General features: G+C 35.3%; 2 protein-coding genes across 2 annotated transcripts in view; both read left to right on the forward strand.

The window, feature by feature from the left end:
- LOC134678927 (peptidyl-prolyl cis-trans isomerase Fkbp12-like) overlaps positions 1–18,350 on the forward strand; it is a 207,818-nt gene that overhangs the window by 152,003 nt on the left and 37,465 nt on the right. The window lies entirely within an intron of this gene.
- Positions 17,620–18,350, forward strand: part of LOC134678918 (insulin-like growth factor-binding protein complex acid labile subunit) — a 66,112-nt gene continuing 65,381 nt past the window's right edge. The window contains exon 1 of the mRNA XM_063537667.1: positions 17,620–17,775. Within this exon, the coding sequence (XP_063393737.1) occupies positions 17,735–17,775 (41 nt within the window). The 5' untranslated portion in view covers positions 17,620–17,734. The remainder of the gene's footprint in view (positions 17,776–18,350) is intronic.

Here is an 18,350-nt window from a genome sequence, read left to right on the forward strand (position 1 = left end):
AGGACCTCATTCAATTTAGAGAGATTCAAGTCTTATTAACTTCCATCTTGATTCAATATCTGCGAACCATTTCTCAAGTAACCCAATTACTCAAATGATTATTTTTAATTTCGTTTAATACAAAAGCGCCGGGGGGCCGATGTTTGAATTTCGACCGCTCGATTTCGTGTATTTCGTTCAATAATATCTCCAGTACCCGGCATTTGAATTCTACTAATAGAATTGAAAACGAGTAGTCAATACCACTCGATTCACAATTTATATCGCTCTTATTTTTAAAATTAGCATTTTGCTGTTTTCCACCGATTTTCGAGTGATGAAATCGAACGCTGGAAATTCAAAAATCGGCTCCCTGATTTAAATCACAATTTGGCACAAAATTATTAAATAAAACAATGCCGTTGATTGAGTATTTAGTCGATGTAACAATTCGGAATTGATGATTATTTTTCATTCTATTATAATTTTTGCCTACGTCTGATGGTCATAGGCACCATATAGAAAAGTAAGCTTGTAGTGCTCACCCTGTACATCAGGAAACTTTTAATGTTAACTGTTATTATATAGTGACGCGTGATGGTGTTACTCATAGCGATACGAGTAGGCGTTAATATTAATATTTAACAAATTAACGCATATCAGTGAGAGAATAAGGAACAATCAAAGTCAAATGACGTTCTAACATTTTTAATCTTCTGTCGGAAGATGGCAGTAAATTTAATATGGCTACATAATTTACTTAGACAATCCGCCTCTATTCCAAATTCTCTTTGCTATAAGTAAATGGGTTTTTATCTAAATATTTATTCAGGAGTGAATACTGAGCACTCTAAGAAGCTTACCTAGTTATTTCTCTACCACAAGTACATATGTAATTTAATAAAATAAGAAAATATGTTAGCTTGTTTGACAGTGCACAACGTTGTATGGGGACCTTGCACTTTGAGACTATGCGCTGAAACTTGGCACAGTTGATTGTTAGCTGGTCTTGAGCAGATAGGTACAGACCGGTAGACATCGAGGACCACGGCTCATTTAGTGGGGGGGAGGGGGGAAGTTCGACGCCGCCGCGCTTCACTTGGAGCAACATTTCTCTAAAACTATACCTATTAGGGCATGTGATATATCATTTTCGGATAAATTAAGGATGAGAAATCTAGTTTTGGAACTAGAACAATGCACTTTCTAACAAAAAAAAGCGTAAAGTAGAAAAGACTAAAAAACGTATTTGTGATTTTTTCATAATTACCAATTTTTTTAAAAAAGTGTAGCAGCAATCTGAAAACAAAAAATAGAGTTGTAAAGCTACACTTATTACGTTTAAGAAAATATATAGTTTATTATACAAAACTGTTGATAAATGGGAGATAAAAAATAATAATAAGCGTGGGTCAGAGTGATCTCAATACAAAATACTATGAATGTGGGAAAGTTACTTAAAATTTGTTCTACAATCGTTTATTTTTTTTAGTTTTTCGTAAATAACTCGTAAATGGTAGCCCACAGCAAAAAATAATCTTTTACGTAAATAATCTGTTTCAGATTTCTTATAAAGTAAGTGCTACTTTTATTCGCTAAGATCAATATTTTAAAAAAATATTGAAGGGAGAAAATAAATACTATGGTCCCCTTTTTTAGTCATTCGTAAATAACTCGTAAAGGATAGCCAATAGCAAAAAATATATGTATACATGAATAATTAGCATAAAATTTCCTGCAAAAAAGGTTATTCAAACTTTTTGGCTAGGATCAATATTTAAAAAGGGGACCTTAGGGTTTATTTTCTCCCTTCAATATTTTTTTTAATATTGATTGTAGCGAAAAACAGTAGCACTTATTTTATAAGAAATCTGAAACAGACTATTTACGTAAAAGGTTATTTTCTGCTGTGGGCTACCGTTTACGAGTTATTTACGAAAAACTAAAAAAAATAAACGATTGTAGAACAAATTTTAAGTAACTTTCCCACATTCATAGTATTTTGTATTGAGATCACTCTGACCCACGCTTATTATTATTTTTTATCTCCCATTTATCAACAGTTTTGTATAATAAACTATATATTTTCTTAAACGTAATAAGTGTAGCTTTACAACTGTATTTTTTGTTTTCAGATTCCTGCTACACTTTTAAAAAAAAATTGGTAATTATGAAAAAATCACAAATACGTTTTTTAGTCTTTTCTACTTTACGCTTTTTTTTGTTAGAAAGTGCATTGTTCTAGTTCCAAAACTAGATTTCTCATCCTTAATTTATCCGAAAATGATATATCACATGCCCTAATAGGTATAGTTTTAGAGAAATGTTGCTCCAAGTGAAGCGCGGCGGCGTCGAACTTCCCCCCTCCCCCCACTAAATGAGACGTGGCTCTCGACGGCTCCCGGTCTGTATCTGCTCAAGACCAGCTAACAATCAACTGTGCCAAGTTTCAGCGCATAGTCTCAAAGTGCAAGGTGTCGTGCAGTAACAAACTAGCTATGTATAGATGAATATAAAATGAGCGATATAAACGTCTCAATACTTACTAGAATATTATTATTTACATAGATTAGATACGACGTTCATTAGTAGGTACAAGGGATTATGCAGAGAATGGAACCATCAGAAGTGTTAATTTACCTACGCGGTAAGATTACCCAGGAACGGAACTTAGTAACTACTACAAATTAATTACTAACTTCTGCCCTCGACTTTGTCTGCGTGTAATGATGTTGATGACTGATAATAACATCCTATATCTCCATAGCGGTGGGGGGTAACAGACACACAGACACATCTACTTAATCTATTCTATGCCAGCTTTTAAAATTTGATACGCGAGCTTCGAAGTTGCAAATATACCAATCCTAATATTTATCTATGGGCTACTTGACCCATAAACGAACACCGTAATATAATCCAAGGGAGCTGATATAATTAGATGTTCACCGCAAAGCAAATCTCGGGAGGCGCTGTACTAACCAGATCTTCCCACACATGGTGGATGTCACCTCCAAGCCTAGATCAAGTGATAGGCGAAGCGATTTTTAGTTATAGAACACGAGGCTGCTGGATCCAAAGTTTTATATATATTACTGGTCAGGCTTTATTAAGCATGAGTAGGTATATTATCACTATTTGTCACTACACCTTATACCGGGTGTGGCCTTTAACATGAGCAAATAATTAAAAAAATAGATTGTACTCCTCAAACGATGACACTTTTGTTCAACAACTTTAAAAAAATATGAACTATTTAGACTCCCTATTTTTCATACAAATTAAATATTATCTTCAATGGATGCCATCGCCATGCCATATCATTGTGATTGACGTTGCTTGTCACAGTTGTCACGCCTTAAATATAACAGAATTCGCATTACATTGCGTCTTAGAATAAACTTTAAAGTGTATTAAAAATGAAACCCCAAGTTATTTTTAAAAGTCGCTGAACAAATGTTGGTCACTATGAGGAGTACAGCCTACAGTTTAAATTTTTGCTCATATTACAGGCCACACCCGGTAAAACAAAGTCCCCCGCCGCGTCTGTCTGTTTGTATTTTCGTGATAAATTAAAAAAAGACTGAACGGATGTTCATACGGTTCTCACCTGTCAAGAGAGTGATTTTTGAGGAAGGTTTAGCTTTACAATTTGTTAACCCGTACGAAACTGGGGCGGGTCGCTAGTTATGTCATATTTTACAACTACGTACATACTATTTTTTAGAACAGTCCTTGAATAGAATATAGGGAACCATGTATAGTATTTCTATTCACCAAATTTTATCGAAATCTGACGTAAAAAAAATTTACTTACTTATTTATTACAAACAATTTTCTTCTTAATCCTAAGTTTTTAGAATAGATTAATTCTCATTAGAACCAGAGTCCTTCATTTGGATTCTATCTCAGAAAAAGGTCGTCGTAATCACGTTTTCCCATTTAGTTCGATAGCTGTTAAATAAATTAACCTGGTTTTTCTTAAGCAATTAATTACTACACGGCTATGCTCAGTTTTTTACCGCCAAAGTATCTTAATTATCCTTTACGCGAGATACAATTTTGGGATAAGAAAAATCAGGGGAAATTCTAGTAAGTAGGTACCCACAATATGTAAAATACTTGTTGGTATTGTTCTTCTGTATACGTAACAGGAGGCGCATTCAGGTTTTAAACATTAGATTGATATGATATTAATCTCCCTCGCACTCGCACCAATTCTACGAGTGCATGTGTGAGGCACTGAGATTCATGGTAATCATATGAGACTTATTAAAACAGAATACGCCTCCAGGTAGCGTATGACAGGACATCGCTTTCGCCTATTCATGTGTTGCGAGTATTTACATACTCATTACTTATGCACACAGTGGTGTGTAGGGCTTGTGGTGTTTATCGAGTATGCGGATGCCTTCGCTTGCTTCCGCCCACTACCGCTATACGCATTCTATTAGTTTCAACGCTAACTATGCAAATAGTTTTAATTTATTAATATTGAATAGCGACACGTCCTCTCTTCTTCATTTACCGAGCCAATGATATAATATTCTTTTCACCACACCAGCTCGGAAAGGCTTACTTTGCACTTCAAAAACTGATAGCAAAGTTGCATTTTATTCACATGTGAGGCAAAGTAATCAAATGCAAATTTTGTGTTGTTTTCTTATGTTTGCTGGTAGAATTGACTTTTAAATGATGATTTTGGAAGATAAATATTTAATAACATTCATTTGGATTTGATTTTGTTTGATATTTTACATTCAATATTTGCTTCGGGTTGGAGTGGTGAAAAATTTTGTGGTTCACTCGGGGGCAAACTCACAACGCTCAAGATTCCATTTTCGAACCACTCGCTTCGCTTGTGGTTCAATTTAGGAATCTTTCGCTTGCTCGGGTATCAATATTAGCACGAGCAGTTAAACAACAACTTTGCCCCCTTGTAAAACAAATAACTATTTTATTACAAAATTAATTAGGTAAGTAGGTACCTACCTACAATTAAATGTAGACTTACATTACTAGATCAGAACCTAACGTATCAACCTAGTGTCTACCGGTAACACCTCAACTTGGTGTTGCTCACAAAAATCAACCTTTTTATGCTTCTTAACTTTCTTTAATTACTATTTTAAAATAATCAAATCAAGAGTGAACAGGCACCTTCTGGGCGAGCTCGCTCCATCGTAGGCCACGTCTACGCCTCGGCTAGTCTGTGGCCATGAGTAAGCCCATTCATAATAAAAAAAAAAAAAATTACTAAAGTAAGATTTTTAATTAAGATAAGGATACTTAACTCGAGACGCGACTACCTAATAACAAAAAATCTTCTGATATACATATATATATATCGACCTCTACCTAATACCGCACCACTTTTCGTGTTGTTAATAGGTAAATAAGGTGGTCTTTCAAAAAATAGTAATAATTGTAGTTTCTAAGACATAATGTTACAGCATACATGACATGACTAAGCAACAATTTTAAACGGAATGGTATAAAGTGCATTGGGGTTATTTCTGTAACGTATCGTACCTACTCGTATAATGATTTTTCTTTCTGGTACCCTCATTGCTGAGGGATGTGACCATTGTGGCTGTACACTCTTCACCAATGCGCTCCAAGCCAGGTGCGTACTAGTCTCTGACGTGTTTCTGCCCACCTTATGCGTGGCCCATGCGTGCCCACACGTTCATCCCTACGCTTCCTTGCCATACGACCAGTGATCATGAGTCGACGTCGAAGATACGTTTACACTTTTGCACCTAACCCGTTTTTTAATAGGGCGAAAAAGGTAAACATATCTTTGACGCCAATGTACAATCATACCTTGGTCGGAGTCTGCTGCACCATAAAATAACGATTTAGTAAAATCTAAAATGTTTAGCTTCCTCAGTTATATCAAATAAAAGTTATAAGACAAAGTTTTCAATTGATCCAGTTCTACCTTACTTAATTTGTACAAAAACGAAAGATGTCTGGGTTAGACAATTAGGCATAGGTATGTAGGATTCCAAATTAAATGAACATACCAATATAAGTGAAGTTCCATTAAGGTAAACGAGAGATTAAGTTAGATTAGAGTTATACGAGGTACTTAGCCCCAGTCGCCCCAGACACTAAACGCCCTTCCACCCTGGTAATTTTTTACATTGTCTTAGCAATTATCCCGTTGGTGTTGAAAGTTTTAGGCAAAATGGCAAGAGTTTGCATGAGTTTTTATTCTAACGGGTTAAAGTGATGAAATTTTTAGTTAGTTAATTGTACTTAACATTTTATTTAGATTTTCAGAGCTCCATAGCTAACTTGGAAACAACTAGGTATTTGCATCCGTGGGTTTGATCAGAGATCATTACTTCTTCTTTTTAGTACTAGAATTACTAGAAATATGATAATTGTTTCCATCAGTATATATTTCAACCATACCGGCAATGTGGAAAATTATGTCGAGTATGTTTACACGCACGTACGCTTCTGGATTGTAAATAATATATATGTACTTTACAAAAGGGAGTAAAAATATGAATTATATTTATTAGTCGACTAGTTATAATATTTGTATGATCCCTCTTTATTAGAGCATATTTCTTTACCGGCATTTAGTTATTTTCTGTAGTTAGGTACTTTTCTGTAACACGCTTAGATTTGACTGCCATACTGTTGTATGTAGATACATATTTTACCAAGTCGACTTGGTAAAACATGTTAGTACAGTAGCAATCTTGTCAGTCCGGCTAACATAAACTATATGTTGAAATAAAGATAAACACCCAGCTTTTTCGTTATGTAAGATTGAATTATTATAAATGAGAAATAAATAAACAGGGATCAAATCGTCAGGGAGCTTGATTTATGACTTTTTTGACGTGCTTTTTATTTATAACAAAATTAATTTAACGAACCGTCGGAAACGATACTAATGTTTAGAATAAAAATAAAAGTAAAAGGACATATATAGGTATAGAATATTTTACCTAAATTATAATAAACAGTTATCCAATGTAATTATATAAATAGCATGCATCAACTGCATGTACTTTTTAAAGAAAGTCGTTTAATACACGTCTTTTTAGGCGACACAGTGGAAAATTGCCAAAGTAGAATATCATTTGTCAACGCCATTTGGTGACGTTTTCTGCCTTCGCTGAATGTTAATGGAATCATACCTTAGACATCAGTCCACCGAGGCTATGCAATGAAGCTCAAATGGAATAATAAAATATCACAGGCGTGAGACGTTTCTTTGTACATATAATTATTGCATCAGCGGAGTTTAAAGGCTCTTCTAAGTAAGTTGTCTTTGAAGAACACACAGTACAGAAGGCAACAAGACGGAAGATCAGCAAGATTGCAATTCCAGCTCTACTTTCGATTTTGTTTCTCAACTAAGTAATTATTATCACGATGTTTAGGAGAACACAAACATAAGCAATAAATTGTAAGTGAAGTGTACTTAGGTACCTACGAGTATACTTTGTTATAATTTTTGTTGCCCTATAACTTTTTAGATTTGTATTCTTTTGGACCCCTTCTTCTTTTCGCGATAAAACTGTAACATTGTATCTACATATATACCATACATGCACATATGTCATACGACTAAATTAAATGTTTTTTGTGTAAAATTTAAATTAATTATTGTGGCTCGGCGGCGCAAAGACTCTTGGCCTCCCAAACAAGAGCACGCCACTTTTCCCGAACAAGCGCCATTTCGTGCCAATTATCAGCTTGAAGCTGACGCAGATCCGCTTCCACACTAACTCCCAGCGGTGTCTTAGCCGATCCACCGGGCGGCCACCAAACGGTCTTCCTAAGTACGTCTTTTTGACAGCCCGATTCTCTCCCATTCTTAAGTATTAGGTGACCGAACCAGCGAAGTATGTGAGATTTAGTTTCGACGGTGATTATTCACCGTTCGCCCACCAACCAAATGCAAAATTTAGTTTCTTGATTTTTTATCACAATTTCTCACGTCAATTCATGGTTAGCTGTCAAGCGGACCCCAGGCGGGAGCTCATGGGAATGAGCCGTGGCAAAATGCCGGAATAACGCGAGGAGGAGGATGTCGTATAAAAAAAGAAGAAGAGTATTAAATAACAATTTCTAGATTTGCAGGTATCGAATGAAGTAATCAAGTTCATTCATTTATTGAAATACAATCGAACAAAGCTCGATATTTCTTGAACAGTCTTGAAGAAATTTTAATAAACAATTAGGTACCATGTGTACATACTAGACACATTTATGTATAAAAGCACAAAGTTTCCCAGTTAGCAAAAACTCGTCAGAAAGTAGTAATCAAGACGAGGCTGTACAATGTTGGCTCTGGATAATACAAGGAAACAAATTAACCTACATCAATATTGCAAGGTTTAGTATTGCCAAGTATTGCTTAGTTTAGTTTAGGTACTTAGGACCCGCAAAAGTTGACTTTTATTTGACGAAGCCCCGCTTCGCACCCCGTCGCCGCAAAGCCTCTCGGGGATTTTGTTTTCTCTGCCAGTACCTAGCCTACACATGGTGTATCTATCTACACAGTATACGACTAATACATGTTATAGAAACGTCATTACACGTTACATTACGAATAGATTAGAGTGGTGCCCTGTTTAGACAAATGCGTGACTTTGAGTATAAATATATAAAGGAGACCTACAACAAAGCTTATAATAGTTACAATTATTATCGAATTCCATTATACCTGGTACCTGTATACATATTATACGAATACCGCCGGTTGTATCGACTATTTTGTGCGGTATTCATTTATTGCCGGTTCACACGAAATGGGTGTGCTAAAATAGCTACCTATCTGATATACCTACCTAATAGTATATCAACGCACGTCATGTTATGCTTTTTATTATGGTAACAGAATTTAACGCTTACATTACAACCCGCTCTCTGCATAAATTAGGTCGGATTAACATTGCGTAAAAATGTTTAATATTATCTACTTAAGTTTTATATTTAAGAGAGTTGTTCTAGTAGTAATAAACTACAATGTAGATAATATTGTTCGTATGTGAAACGAGGTACTCGAGAAGCTCACAAACTACGTAATGAGGGAACAATGACAAAGTAATAAAACTACTTATTCCAAAGAGATAAGTTTCTGCTTTTGAGAATATTATTTCCTCCATAATTATTGAGGGCATACAATTATAATGATTTTTGTATTTTTATCAACAAATAAAGCATTTTACATTTGATAATATTTAGTCAAAAAAAAAAACGAGTTCTCTAAACAGTTTAAAATGCAAATAATATGGTGGTACTTTCCCGCACTAGTGCGGGAATGAGCACTTTCTGTGCACAGGTCGACTATTTAAAGGACCATATGTGCCTACCTACTGTAAAACGTTGTACAAAACACGAGCGAGTAGGTACCTAATACGCAATTCGTGTCGATCTAACACACTCCCTTCGTGTTTTAATTAAAATTAATACACTCGTTGCGAGTTTCTTACTTTCCGCACATGTATCGTAAATAACTATTACGGTATTGCATAATAATAATAATCGATATAGGTACTTATAACGTGGACTTCTAATAGTTCTAATTAATAAGCAAGTACCCAGCTACGTTTGTAAGAGACCACACAACACCATGTACTTCCTGCGGTAAAACGACTTTGAGGGATAAGTGGCTCTTAACGTAGGGTTATTAATTACGGTTAGTCAGTAAGTATGTAGAGCCGTACATACTTCGCAAGGTTGACATTGAGTAGACGTAGTACACTCTAAGGTAACGCTGATTAAGGAGAAAACTAAGGATGAAATTTATATATTTTGTATAAAATTTTCGTAGCTTTATACTAGTAATAAAACTACTGGTTTATTCCAACTGCTACGAATGAAAATTTCGAGTACATATACGTAACGTAAATTATACTACTACATAAAGATATACCTATATTACTAAATGCTTAATTAACTCTATTTATCAGGACGGCTCGCATTTATCCTGCAAACTTATGTTAAATATATTATTTCAATATCATAAATGTGGTCTAATGGAGCCGTTATTATTTTGATCGCATCCAATTAGCTCAATTAATTAGCAAGTTCGGACTATCCACATAGCTTTGCAGATCTTGCTTTTATTTGTGGAATAATATTGTAAAACCATATCACAAATTGGAAATATCAATTTATTATAATCATTTATTTACATACAATATATATACAGTGGTACTACTAAACTAAATTAATAACTAATTAATAATAATATCCATTTTAATTCCGTAAATGTATACCTACTTGTGCAGTAAAAATGGCTTTTATTTCTTACAAGGAATTTATACAAAAGGGAATTCCTTTCGTTTCAGGAACGTGACATTAGGTATAATATGGTTATTCGAATATGACGGCATATACCTACTCTTTAGTTTTCGAGTATGGCAGTGACATACGGACGGACAGGTTTCCGTTTTTGCCATTTTGGATACGGACCCCAAAAACAGTTTAGTAGTGCAGTAAAATAGACATTGTCACTTTTTTTTAATAATGTTTTTACCTCGTATCGAAAATATGACAATATATACCTAACTAGGTACCTAAGGTGGGAAAGACTAATATGCATAGTTTATTTTGCTCGGGGCAAGACAAACAGCATGAGGATTCCATAGAAGTCTTATCACGGTGATAGTCTTACCCTAATATATACCTTAGTTAAACTAAGTATAACCTACTCGTATAAGTCGGTATTATTTCTTGAGCTAACGATATGGCTTCTAGTACCCAACCATAATGGTAAAATTAGGAACTAGAGGAAATTCCATAGGCGAAGGAGCGAAATACCTTCGTGTTAGAATTTATAGGCCGGGCACCTGCGCCGGTGAGCGATCGGACAAGAAATTTAGCACCGTATGTGGGCTTTAACTCTAAACAGATGGATTATAGGGCCTTTTGATGATTGGAATTCGTTAGCGTTACCTATTTTATGTTTCTACGTGGTTTGACTTCAAATAACTTTCGAGCAAATAACGAAACATTCGGAAACTTTTACAAGTATACAAATAAGTAGTAACTTTTTTTGTAAATACTTTAAATATGGCTTTACTTCTTGGCGTTAGAGATTCAACTTATTTTAAGTTTGAATTCAACTAGTTAAAGTAGTTATACGAAACATTTTGTTCAATGATGAGCGATTAATGGTTGAATTAACTATCAGTTTGTTGAGTCAACTGCCATCTCTACAATGTCTCCAAACAAGTAACACATTTTGCACTAACTATGTACTTAAGTTTAATTATTTGATACACATCAGTATTTTTTTTTATTTGTCGGCACTATTATAAATGATCATTTGACCAATGATGATGTAAATGATTATGTTAGTTTTATTAGGTAATTATATTAAACAACAATTTATTACTAAAGCCCACCAGAGAGCACTGGTGCGGGTCAGCTGCTGCAGCCGTGTCATCAGCACATGAATAAAATAAATAAATATTATAGGACATTCTTACACAGATTGACTAAGTCCCACAGTAAGCTCAAGAAGGCTCGTGTTGTGGGTACTCAGACAATACGTTAGTAAGTTGAAAATCAGTTAATTATTTCTTCAGTATCCGACCCCATGTAAGAATTGTATTAAATCATGCAATTAGTCATTGTCTTTGAATTAAGACGAAAGGGGACGACCGTCTAGATACCGGTTGACCATGCAAACGTATTCCCTGAAGGAACTTTCCTCTTAAGGAAGGCAAAAGATAATGGGATGGGGCTGAAGATGAGAACGGCGTTTCCTGTTTTGAAAATCTATCCATATGACAAGTAATATGTATACACATTCAGGATAATAAAAAAAAACTTAAAAATAAGCTGTTTCGTACATTTCGATAAATCATGTTATTATATCAATGTTTTTTTAGTTGAGTTGAGGTCTTTTTATCAGTCGTCTTCATCATCATCGCACGCAGACGTAGTCGGAGGCAGAAGCAAGTATATCATAAATTAGTAATCACAACAACAAGCCAGCCACCCGGGCAAATACTTATAAATATATATATATAAAACTATAGTTACTACCGACTTACCATGTAATTCATAATATAATAAATATTATCGTTGAAGTACAATGGATGTTGAGCAAAAGAAATAATATGTCTGGAATTCAAATTACATTGGAAGCACGCCTGTTCCGATTTGTCCGCTGTGATTGAATATTTTAGTACGTAGGCCTGTCGGCTTCCTAACACAATGATACCCAGCTACATTTTTATCTTATTATTGACTAGCGACCCACCCCGGCTTCGCACGGGCTATAACTATAAAACCTTCACAAATTAGGTATACACCTATTTAAACCTTCCTTGTTGGTGCAATATGTTAAGTAAACCGAGATTTTATAATAAGGATATTTCGAAATGATACGAGGTAAAATAAAATTAGTCTGTAGCTGATCAATAACTCATTACTAACCGTTTCAGTTGTACAGTAGAAGTATAAGTGTGTTGCTGTTGATATCCAATTACCTATACTTACGGAAGATATAAGTATAACATTTTCTAATGAAGAGTAATCGATGGGACGAAAATAAGATAATTGGATGATGCTGGTGGCTTTGGAGAGTTTGGTACATAATGAGAATTATCTGATATTGGAGAAAATAAAACAAGCGTGTTAATTTGTTAAATGTACACAGGACCGGCCTATACAACGGAGAAGCATTTTGCCATTTCGTCGACACCCAATTACAACCATAATGGATACATTGTTAAATCAGAGCAATCTATTCTCTTTGAGATATGAATTAAACAAGCCCACCTAACTGCGGTTATTGAAGGAGAAATTCTATAATAATACCTTAGGTAGTACCGTGACTTTATGTAAGTAGCAGTAGTAAGATCGACATTATTTCAAACTACCTTGTCACAGTGACAATAGATGAGGTCCCTAGCCATTCATGATGGATATTTTTCAGTGACCTCTATTATTATGTGAAAATAAGGGTGACAGCTTGCAACTACAGTTGCATGAATCATGTGAGTGGCTAGCGACTTTCATCAATTATCACTGACAAGATACCAAATGGTAAATGCTGAAATTAAATTCTTTGACTATACATACATACATGGTCTTTCCTGAAAAACAAGAAATTCATAAACATCTGTGTACTTATAGCAAATTTTGCGCCAGATATATATTGGGGAAGATTGGCCCGTGTCCCTTGTCTCATAATGTCGGATGGACGGCTGTGTGCAGTGATTTCTGACGTTTTGTGAGAGAATGGATGACAGTTGTTCAACTGTAATAATTTAGTCTTATAAATGTATCATAAAACTGTAATTTAAATGTACCCAGCTAACTTTCATGGCGCATTAGTTATACACTATGACAAACATGCGTTCAAAGTACCTTCATTAAATAGTACTTCTAATATGGTATCATTTTGAAACGTGCATAAATAAACGTATTCTCTTTTTTATGAAATATAAGCAAGCAGATATTATTTTATTCCACACAAATGCAATTTCGCCAAATAAGCAAAAACTCTTTCCATGCAGGCGAGGCTAGGATAAAGAGCTAATGCAGAACGGAAAACTTAATAGATTTCTCTTGTTTTTATACCGCTTTCTTTCGCTTCCAGTATTTTAAAAGGATAAAACCAGTTTGCAAGTAAAAACCCGGAATGTACGCTCCTTCTACTTCTAACAAAACTTGGATAATTGGAGTGGTTTTCAATTTTCTCTGAGCTGAAAGTACCTACATAGGTAACACTGACAGATCTTTGAATGGGGGACATGCACTAAAAATATGCAATTAATCTTTATGTTTATTGAAAAATAACGTTTTTTTTTGAGAGATAACTAGGTAGGTACCTAAGTTTCATTGAGATATTATTCTTGCATTTTAAAAATTTCTTGTTATGCTGTTATATAATTTTTCTTTTTACAATATTTATAAGTAAACTTAATCCTTTTCACACAATTCAATAGAAACCGATTTGTTAGGTAGAATAAATTAAATACCTACCCTACTACAAGTGCAAAAACTTACACAGGTGGGTAGGGACTAATTATATTTAGTCGTGTGCTTTCCATGTTGTTTTTATCGTAAATAGTTTTTTCGCGATGTCTGAAAGTGTTTTATAAACCAATACCTAACAACCAAATATTTCCTTTAAGGATGAGCCACGCTAGACCGGGTCGGGGCCGGGCCGCAGTTTCCACCGCTTCATTTTCTATGGAAAACACCACGTGATCACCGATCAGCCGTCATAGATAATGAGATATCGGACGCCTTGGCCCGTGCTCGGCCCGGTTTAGCGTAAGTCATCCTTTAAGCTTCTTAAATTGACAATTCACCGGATTGAATACCTAGTTTAAAAACATTGGGTCATTAAAACCTTAATTGGTTGTAATAGAGTTTACATCGCTTCGTTTTTGATATCCCAGTAAAAAAAAACCGAATCTGAGGGAAATTGCAAGGAAAATCAAAGAGGATTCCCGGCAAATCACGGATAGCCTGGACTTGACTGGAGCCCGTGCGATAGCTAATCAGGACTCAGGAGCGGCATTCGAGTATATAAAAACGAACTTTACTTAAAATTACTATCAGTGATATGTATAGAGGATTAGTGACTAGTGACCTTCCTACAGGGTGCAATTTCAACCACCAGCCATACTCTGCATAGTGACTATAATAAGGTCATTCTGGACAACTTTTATTATGTGACCAATACCGAAATCGCAGAAAACAATTTGGCTGTTTCATATATGTATAAATCAGCGGCAACGCATCAGCTAGAATGTATGATACAACCAAATTTTTTTTCGCGAAACTTTATGTTTCTCCCATTTCCATTCAATAGATAAAAAATAACTCATATTTCATTTAGCAAAGTACCGCTGATCCGTCGATAAATATGTATTTGAGCTTTCCATGAACATCAGTGCATCTTGCTTGCGCTTATATGTATAATAGTGCACCAATATGTAAGTGCAAGCGACATGCATCGAGTATATGTTTTCACGTGTATGTAGATAAATTAGTATACAATTTTCTGAAATAAATGAATTAAGCAAACACAAAGAGAAGAAATCAGTTTAGTACCCAAATTCTAAGATTAAAAAAACCTTTGCTATCAAATACCCCTTTATGACATTTTGACTTACTTAGCGCCACTTGCTTCATTCCACTAGCCCGAGGTTAACCGGTTAAACCTAGAGTTACCAGTACAATTTGGGTTAACGGTTTAACCGCTTAACCCCGGGTTAGTGGGATGGTGCAAGTGGCCTTTAATGTAATATAAATCCGTCCCGATAGCTGGCCACTATAACTTCTTCTTACCAACTATGTAAGTACTTCAATCAAACGGTAGAACTAATAACTGACGAGATGTTATATACACTGGTTTGCTTAAGCTTAGCCGCTAGTTAAGCCATATAAATGCCTTGGGTGCCAGTTGGGACTGGCGGTGGTGCTGCTCTGCAGGTACCTAGCCCATTCCGTGCGATCTCTTTATCTTTTATTCTCTCGTCTAGACTGGCTACTGTAAACATTCGTGCACACGTAAAATAAGGTACGCAGTAGTCTAAGCAAATAATGAATTTGCTTATCCTAGCTATCACGCAATTCTGCAATTTTTTGTAAAAAAATATCCATGGGGCTAAAAGTACCTATCCGGTGGAATGAAACTTATCACAGAAGAAACCTTGGCGGCAGCTACTTTAAAAATAATTCTGTTAAATAATCGTGAACGGTATTGTAGGTAAGTAACAAAACTTTACAGCTTTTAAAGACCGAACGTAATTAGGTATATTTATATTTAAAACACCCCATTAGCGTTAATTTCTGACTTTCCTCCCCAATTGTCGATTAAGAATATTTGTGAAATTCCCGAGTAAAATGTGTTTTCTTAAAAAGTACTTATATTTTTCCGAATTACCGCTATCATAATAAAAAAAAAAATTAATCTAGCAGATTCCGTTTATAACAAAAGCTGTCACTTTTTGACAGCTTTTAGGGGTCATCCATTAATTACATCACACGTTTAGGGGGAGGGAGGGGGTCAAGAAAATGTGACATATCGTGACATGGGGGAGGGGGCAGACACAAAGTTTGTGACGTCACTTTAACTTCATCAGTAACCGAAAATTTATTTAAATTATTTTATTCGCTGTACATTTAAATAACAAGTTTTTAAAACGATAATCGTTTTTATTCGTTTGATTTTCTTTCCTATGCAGTTTTGGGTTATAAAATTACTAATATTTATATCGTCAAAAATATGTCGATAAAATATTAATAATACTTAGGTACTTAATTCGATTTGGCGATTTCGTAGAAAAAATGTGACGTCACACTAGGGGGGAGGGGTTTGCCAAATGTGACCAAGTGTGACAAGGAGGGGGGGAGGGGTCAAAAAACCTAGAAATTCGTGTGACGTAATTAGTGGATGACCCCTCATTAGAAAGGGACATCCACTTGTATTACAAGTTACAAGCTTTTGAGAAACGGATACCAGTCTCCCCTACATCCTACAAGTCATTATGCAGCATGTTGTAAATTGACTAAATTGAGCGTGTTCCAATTATTGTCGGGTTCGAGAAAGTTTGACTAGTTCAATGATGCTCTTAGTGCCGGCCTAACAAAACAGGAGAATCACGGAGAGTTAAAAAAATTTATTTATCGACCTGTTTCCATTTTGAATCATAATTTATGATACTTACCTGTCAGAGTAAAAAGTGACATGTATCTTCAACTAAAAACGTCATCTTTGATTTGACACTGGCAGATCCGTATCATATCGGGAACAGATTGAATAACTAAAACTCGAATTGGCCTGGAAGAACCAATTTTGAGAACAGAACCATTGAAATTTTACTCATATAGGTACAAGTTTTACAGTCAACATGTTAAAAATTGAATGTCCTTTTACCTTTTGACACATTCTAGTTTAATTAATGAAGTAATAATAAAATCACAGACACACATTATTTTTAGGACTTAGATCGCATTATAATTTACTGAATGACCTGTGCCCTGTTTATTAAAAGCTTGTAATACAAGTGGAACTCCCTTTCTAACAAAAGCTGTCAAAAAGGGACTTCCACTTGTAAGTATTACAAGTTATAAGCTTTTGATAAACAGGGCACTGACCTCAATTTATGTCGTGCCTCTAATTGTGTATTTTGAAAAAATTAAAAATATTCAAACTTTGATACTTAAGTAGCTATATGACGATGACGAGTGTAAAAAAGAATAGAATTACGTCTCAACGTGGTTGGTTACATATTTAAGAGAAAAGGAAAATGACGAATAAAGGACCCTCTCAGCGTAATGCCACGGGCCGGCAAGCCACAGCGTTGATTTTCGGTAGCGACCTAACTTATAACTAACTTAAGACTAACATTAATGATAACACAAATAAAAGATGGTCTACGCAAAGAAACGACTAGATTATACTAGATATTGTGTTTAAACGAACTTAGGGTTCGCTTGTTTTAGAGATTAATTGTCGTGGGTTGAGGCAAAATGTGTTCTACTGAAATGGCATGGTGACCAAATGTGTCAAGTTGTGCGAGTGTGCGAGTTCATGACAAAAGTTGGGTCCAGGGTAAAACTGGTCAATGGGGAGTGTTGGACGGGCCGCGCGGCGAGGGGTGCTCGAACACCCTTCCCTCGGCATAACCCTCAGTCACCACAGCGAGCGCGCGCTCTCGGCACGCCTCGGCGTTCGCTCTGTGCTAACACTGCCATGTTTACGGACAAACTTTACGCGGATAATTTTAATTCTTAATGCAAAATGAAAGAAAATCGTGAGCGTGATGCGGGCCGTTTTCGAAGGTAGGTAATATTTTCTCGTTATTAATGAAATTTATTTTAGTTACTCCGTTGGTTTAACTTTTAATGTGTATCTAAGCAATTTGCGAATGGTTTGTTTAATTCAAAATCTGCCATTAATCAGTGCAGATTTGGCATTGCGACTTTCTGATTGTTTTGAAGGTATATATTACGGCTGTGTGTATGATATTAGTAGTATTCGGTTTGTTAATTTCACCGTGATTCAATATACATAGGTAGTTAAAACGTGAGCGTTACACAAGTTTGATACCTATAAAAACATATGACGAACGAGTTTTCGACAGACAAATCATTATTAGGTTCATGTATTGGTCGAAATAAAGGTTTTGCGACAAACGCTTGAGTGAGTTGTGTCATCTTGGTAGGTACTCTTTTGAATGACCGCTAGGTGTTAGGTACATTGCTGGTTCAAAATACTTATGTAGGTACTTACTTATAAGCAGATCGACTGATCGATTTTTTAGCCAGAGAGTCATTGCCATATGATATGACGGACTTCTGAACTATACATTTTATATGGCGATTTTTATTCGTTTTAATTAAGCGTCATTTATTTT

Source organism: Cydia fagiglandana, chromosome Z (assembly GCF_963556715.1).
Source record: "Cydia fagiglandana chromosome Z, ilCydFagi1.1, whole genome shotgun sequence".
Classification (NCBI taxonomy): domain Eukaryota; kingdom Metazoa; phylum Arthropoda; class Insecta; order Lepidoptera; family Tortricidae; genus Cydia; species Cydia fagiglandana.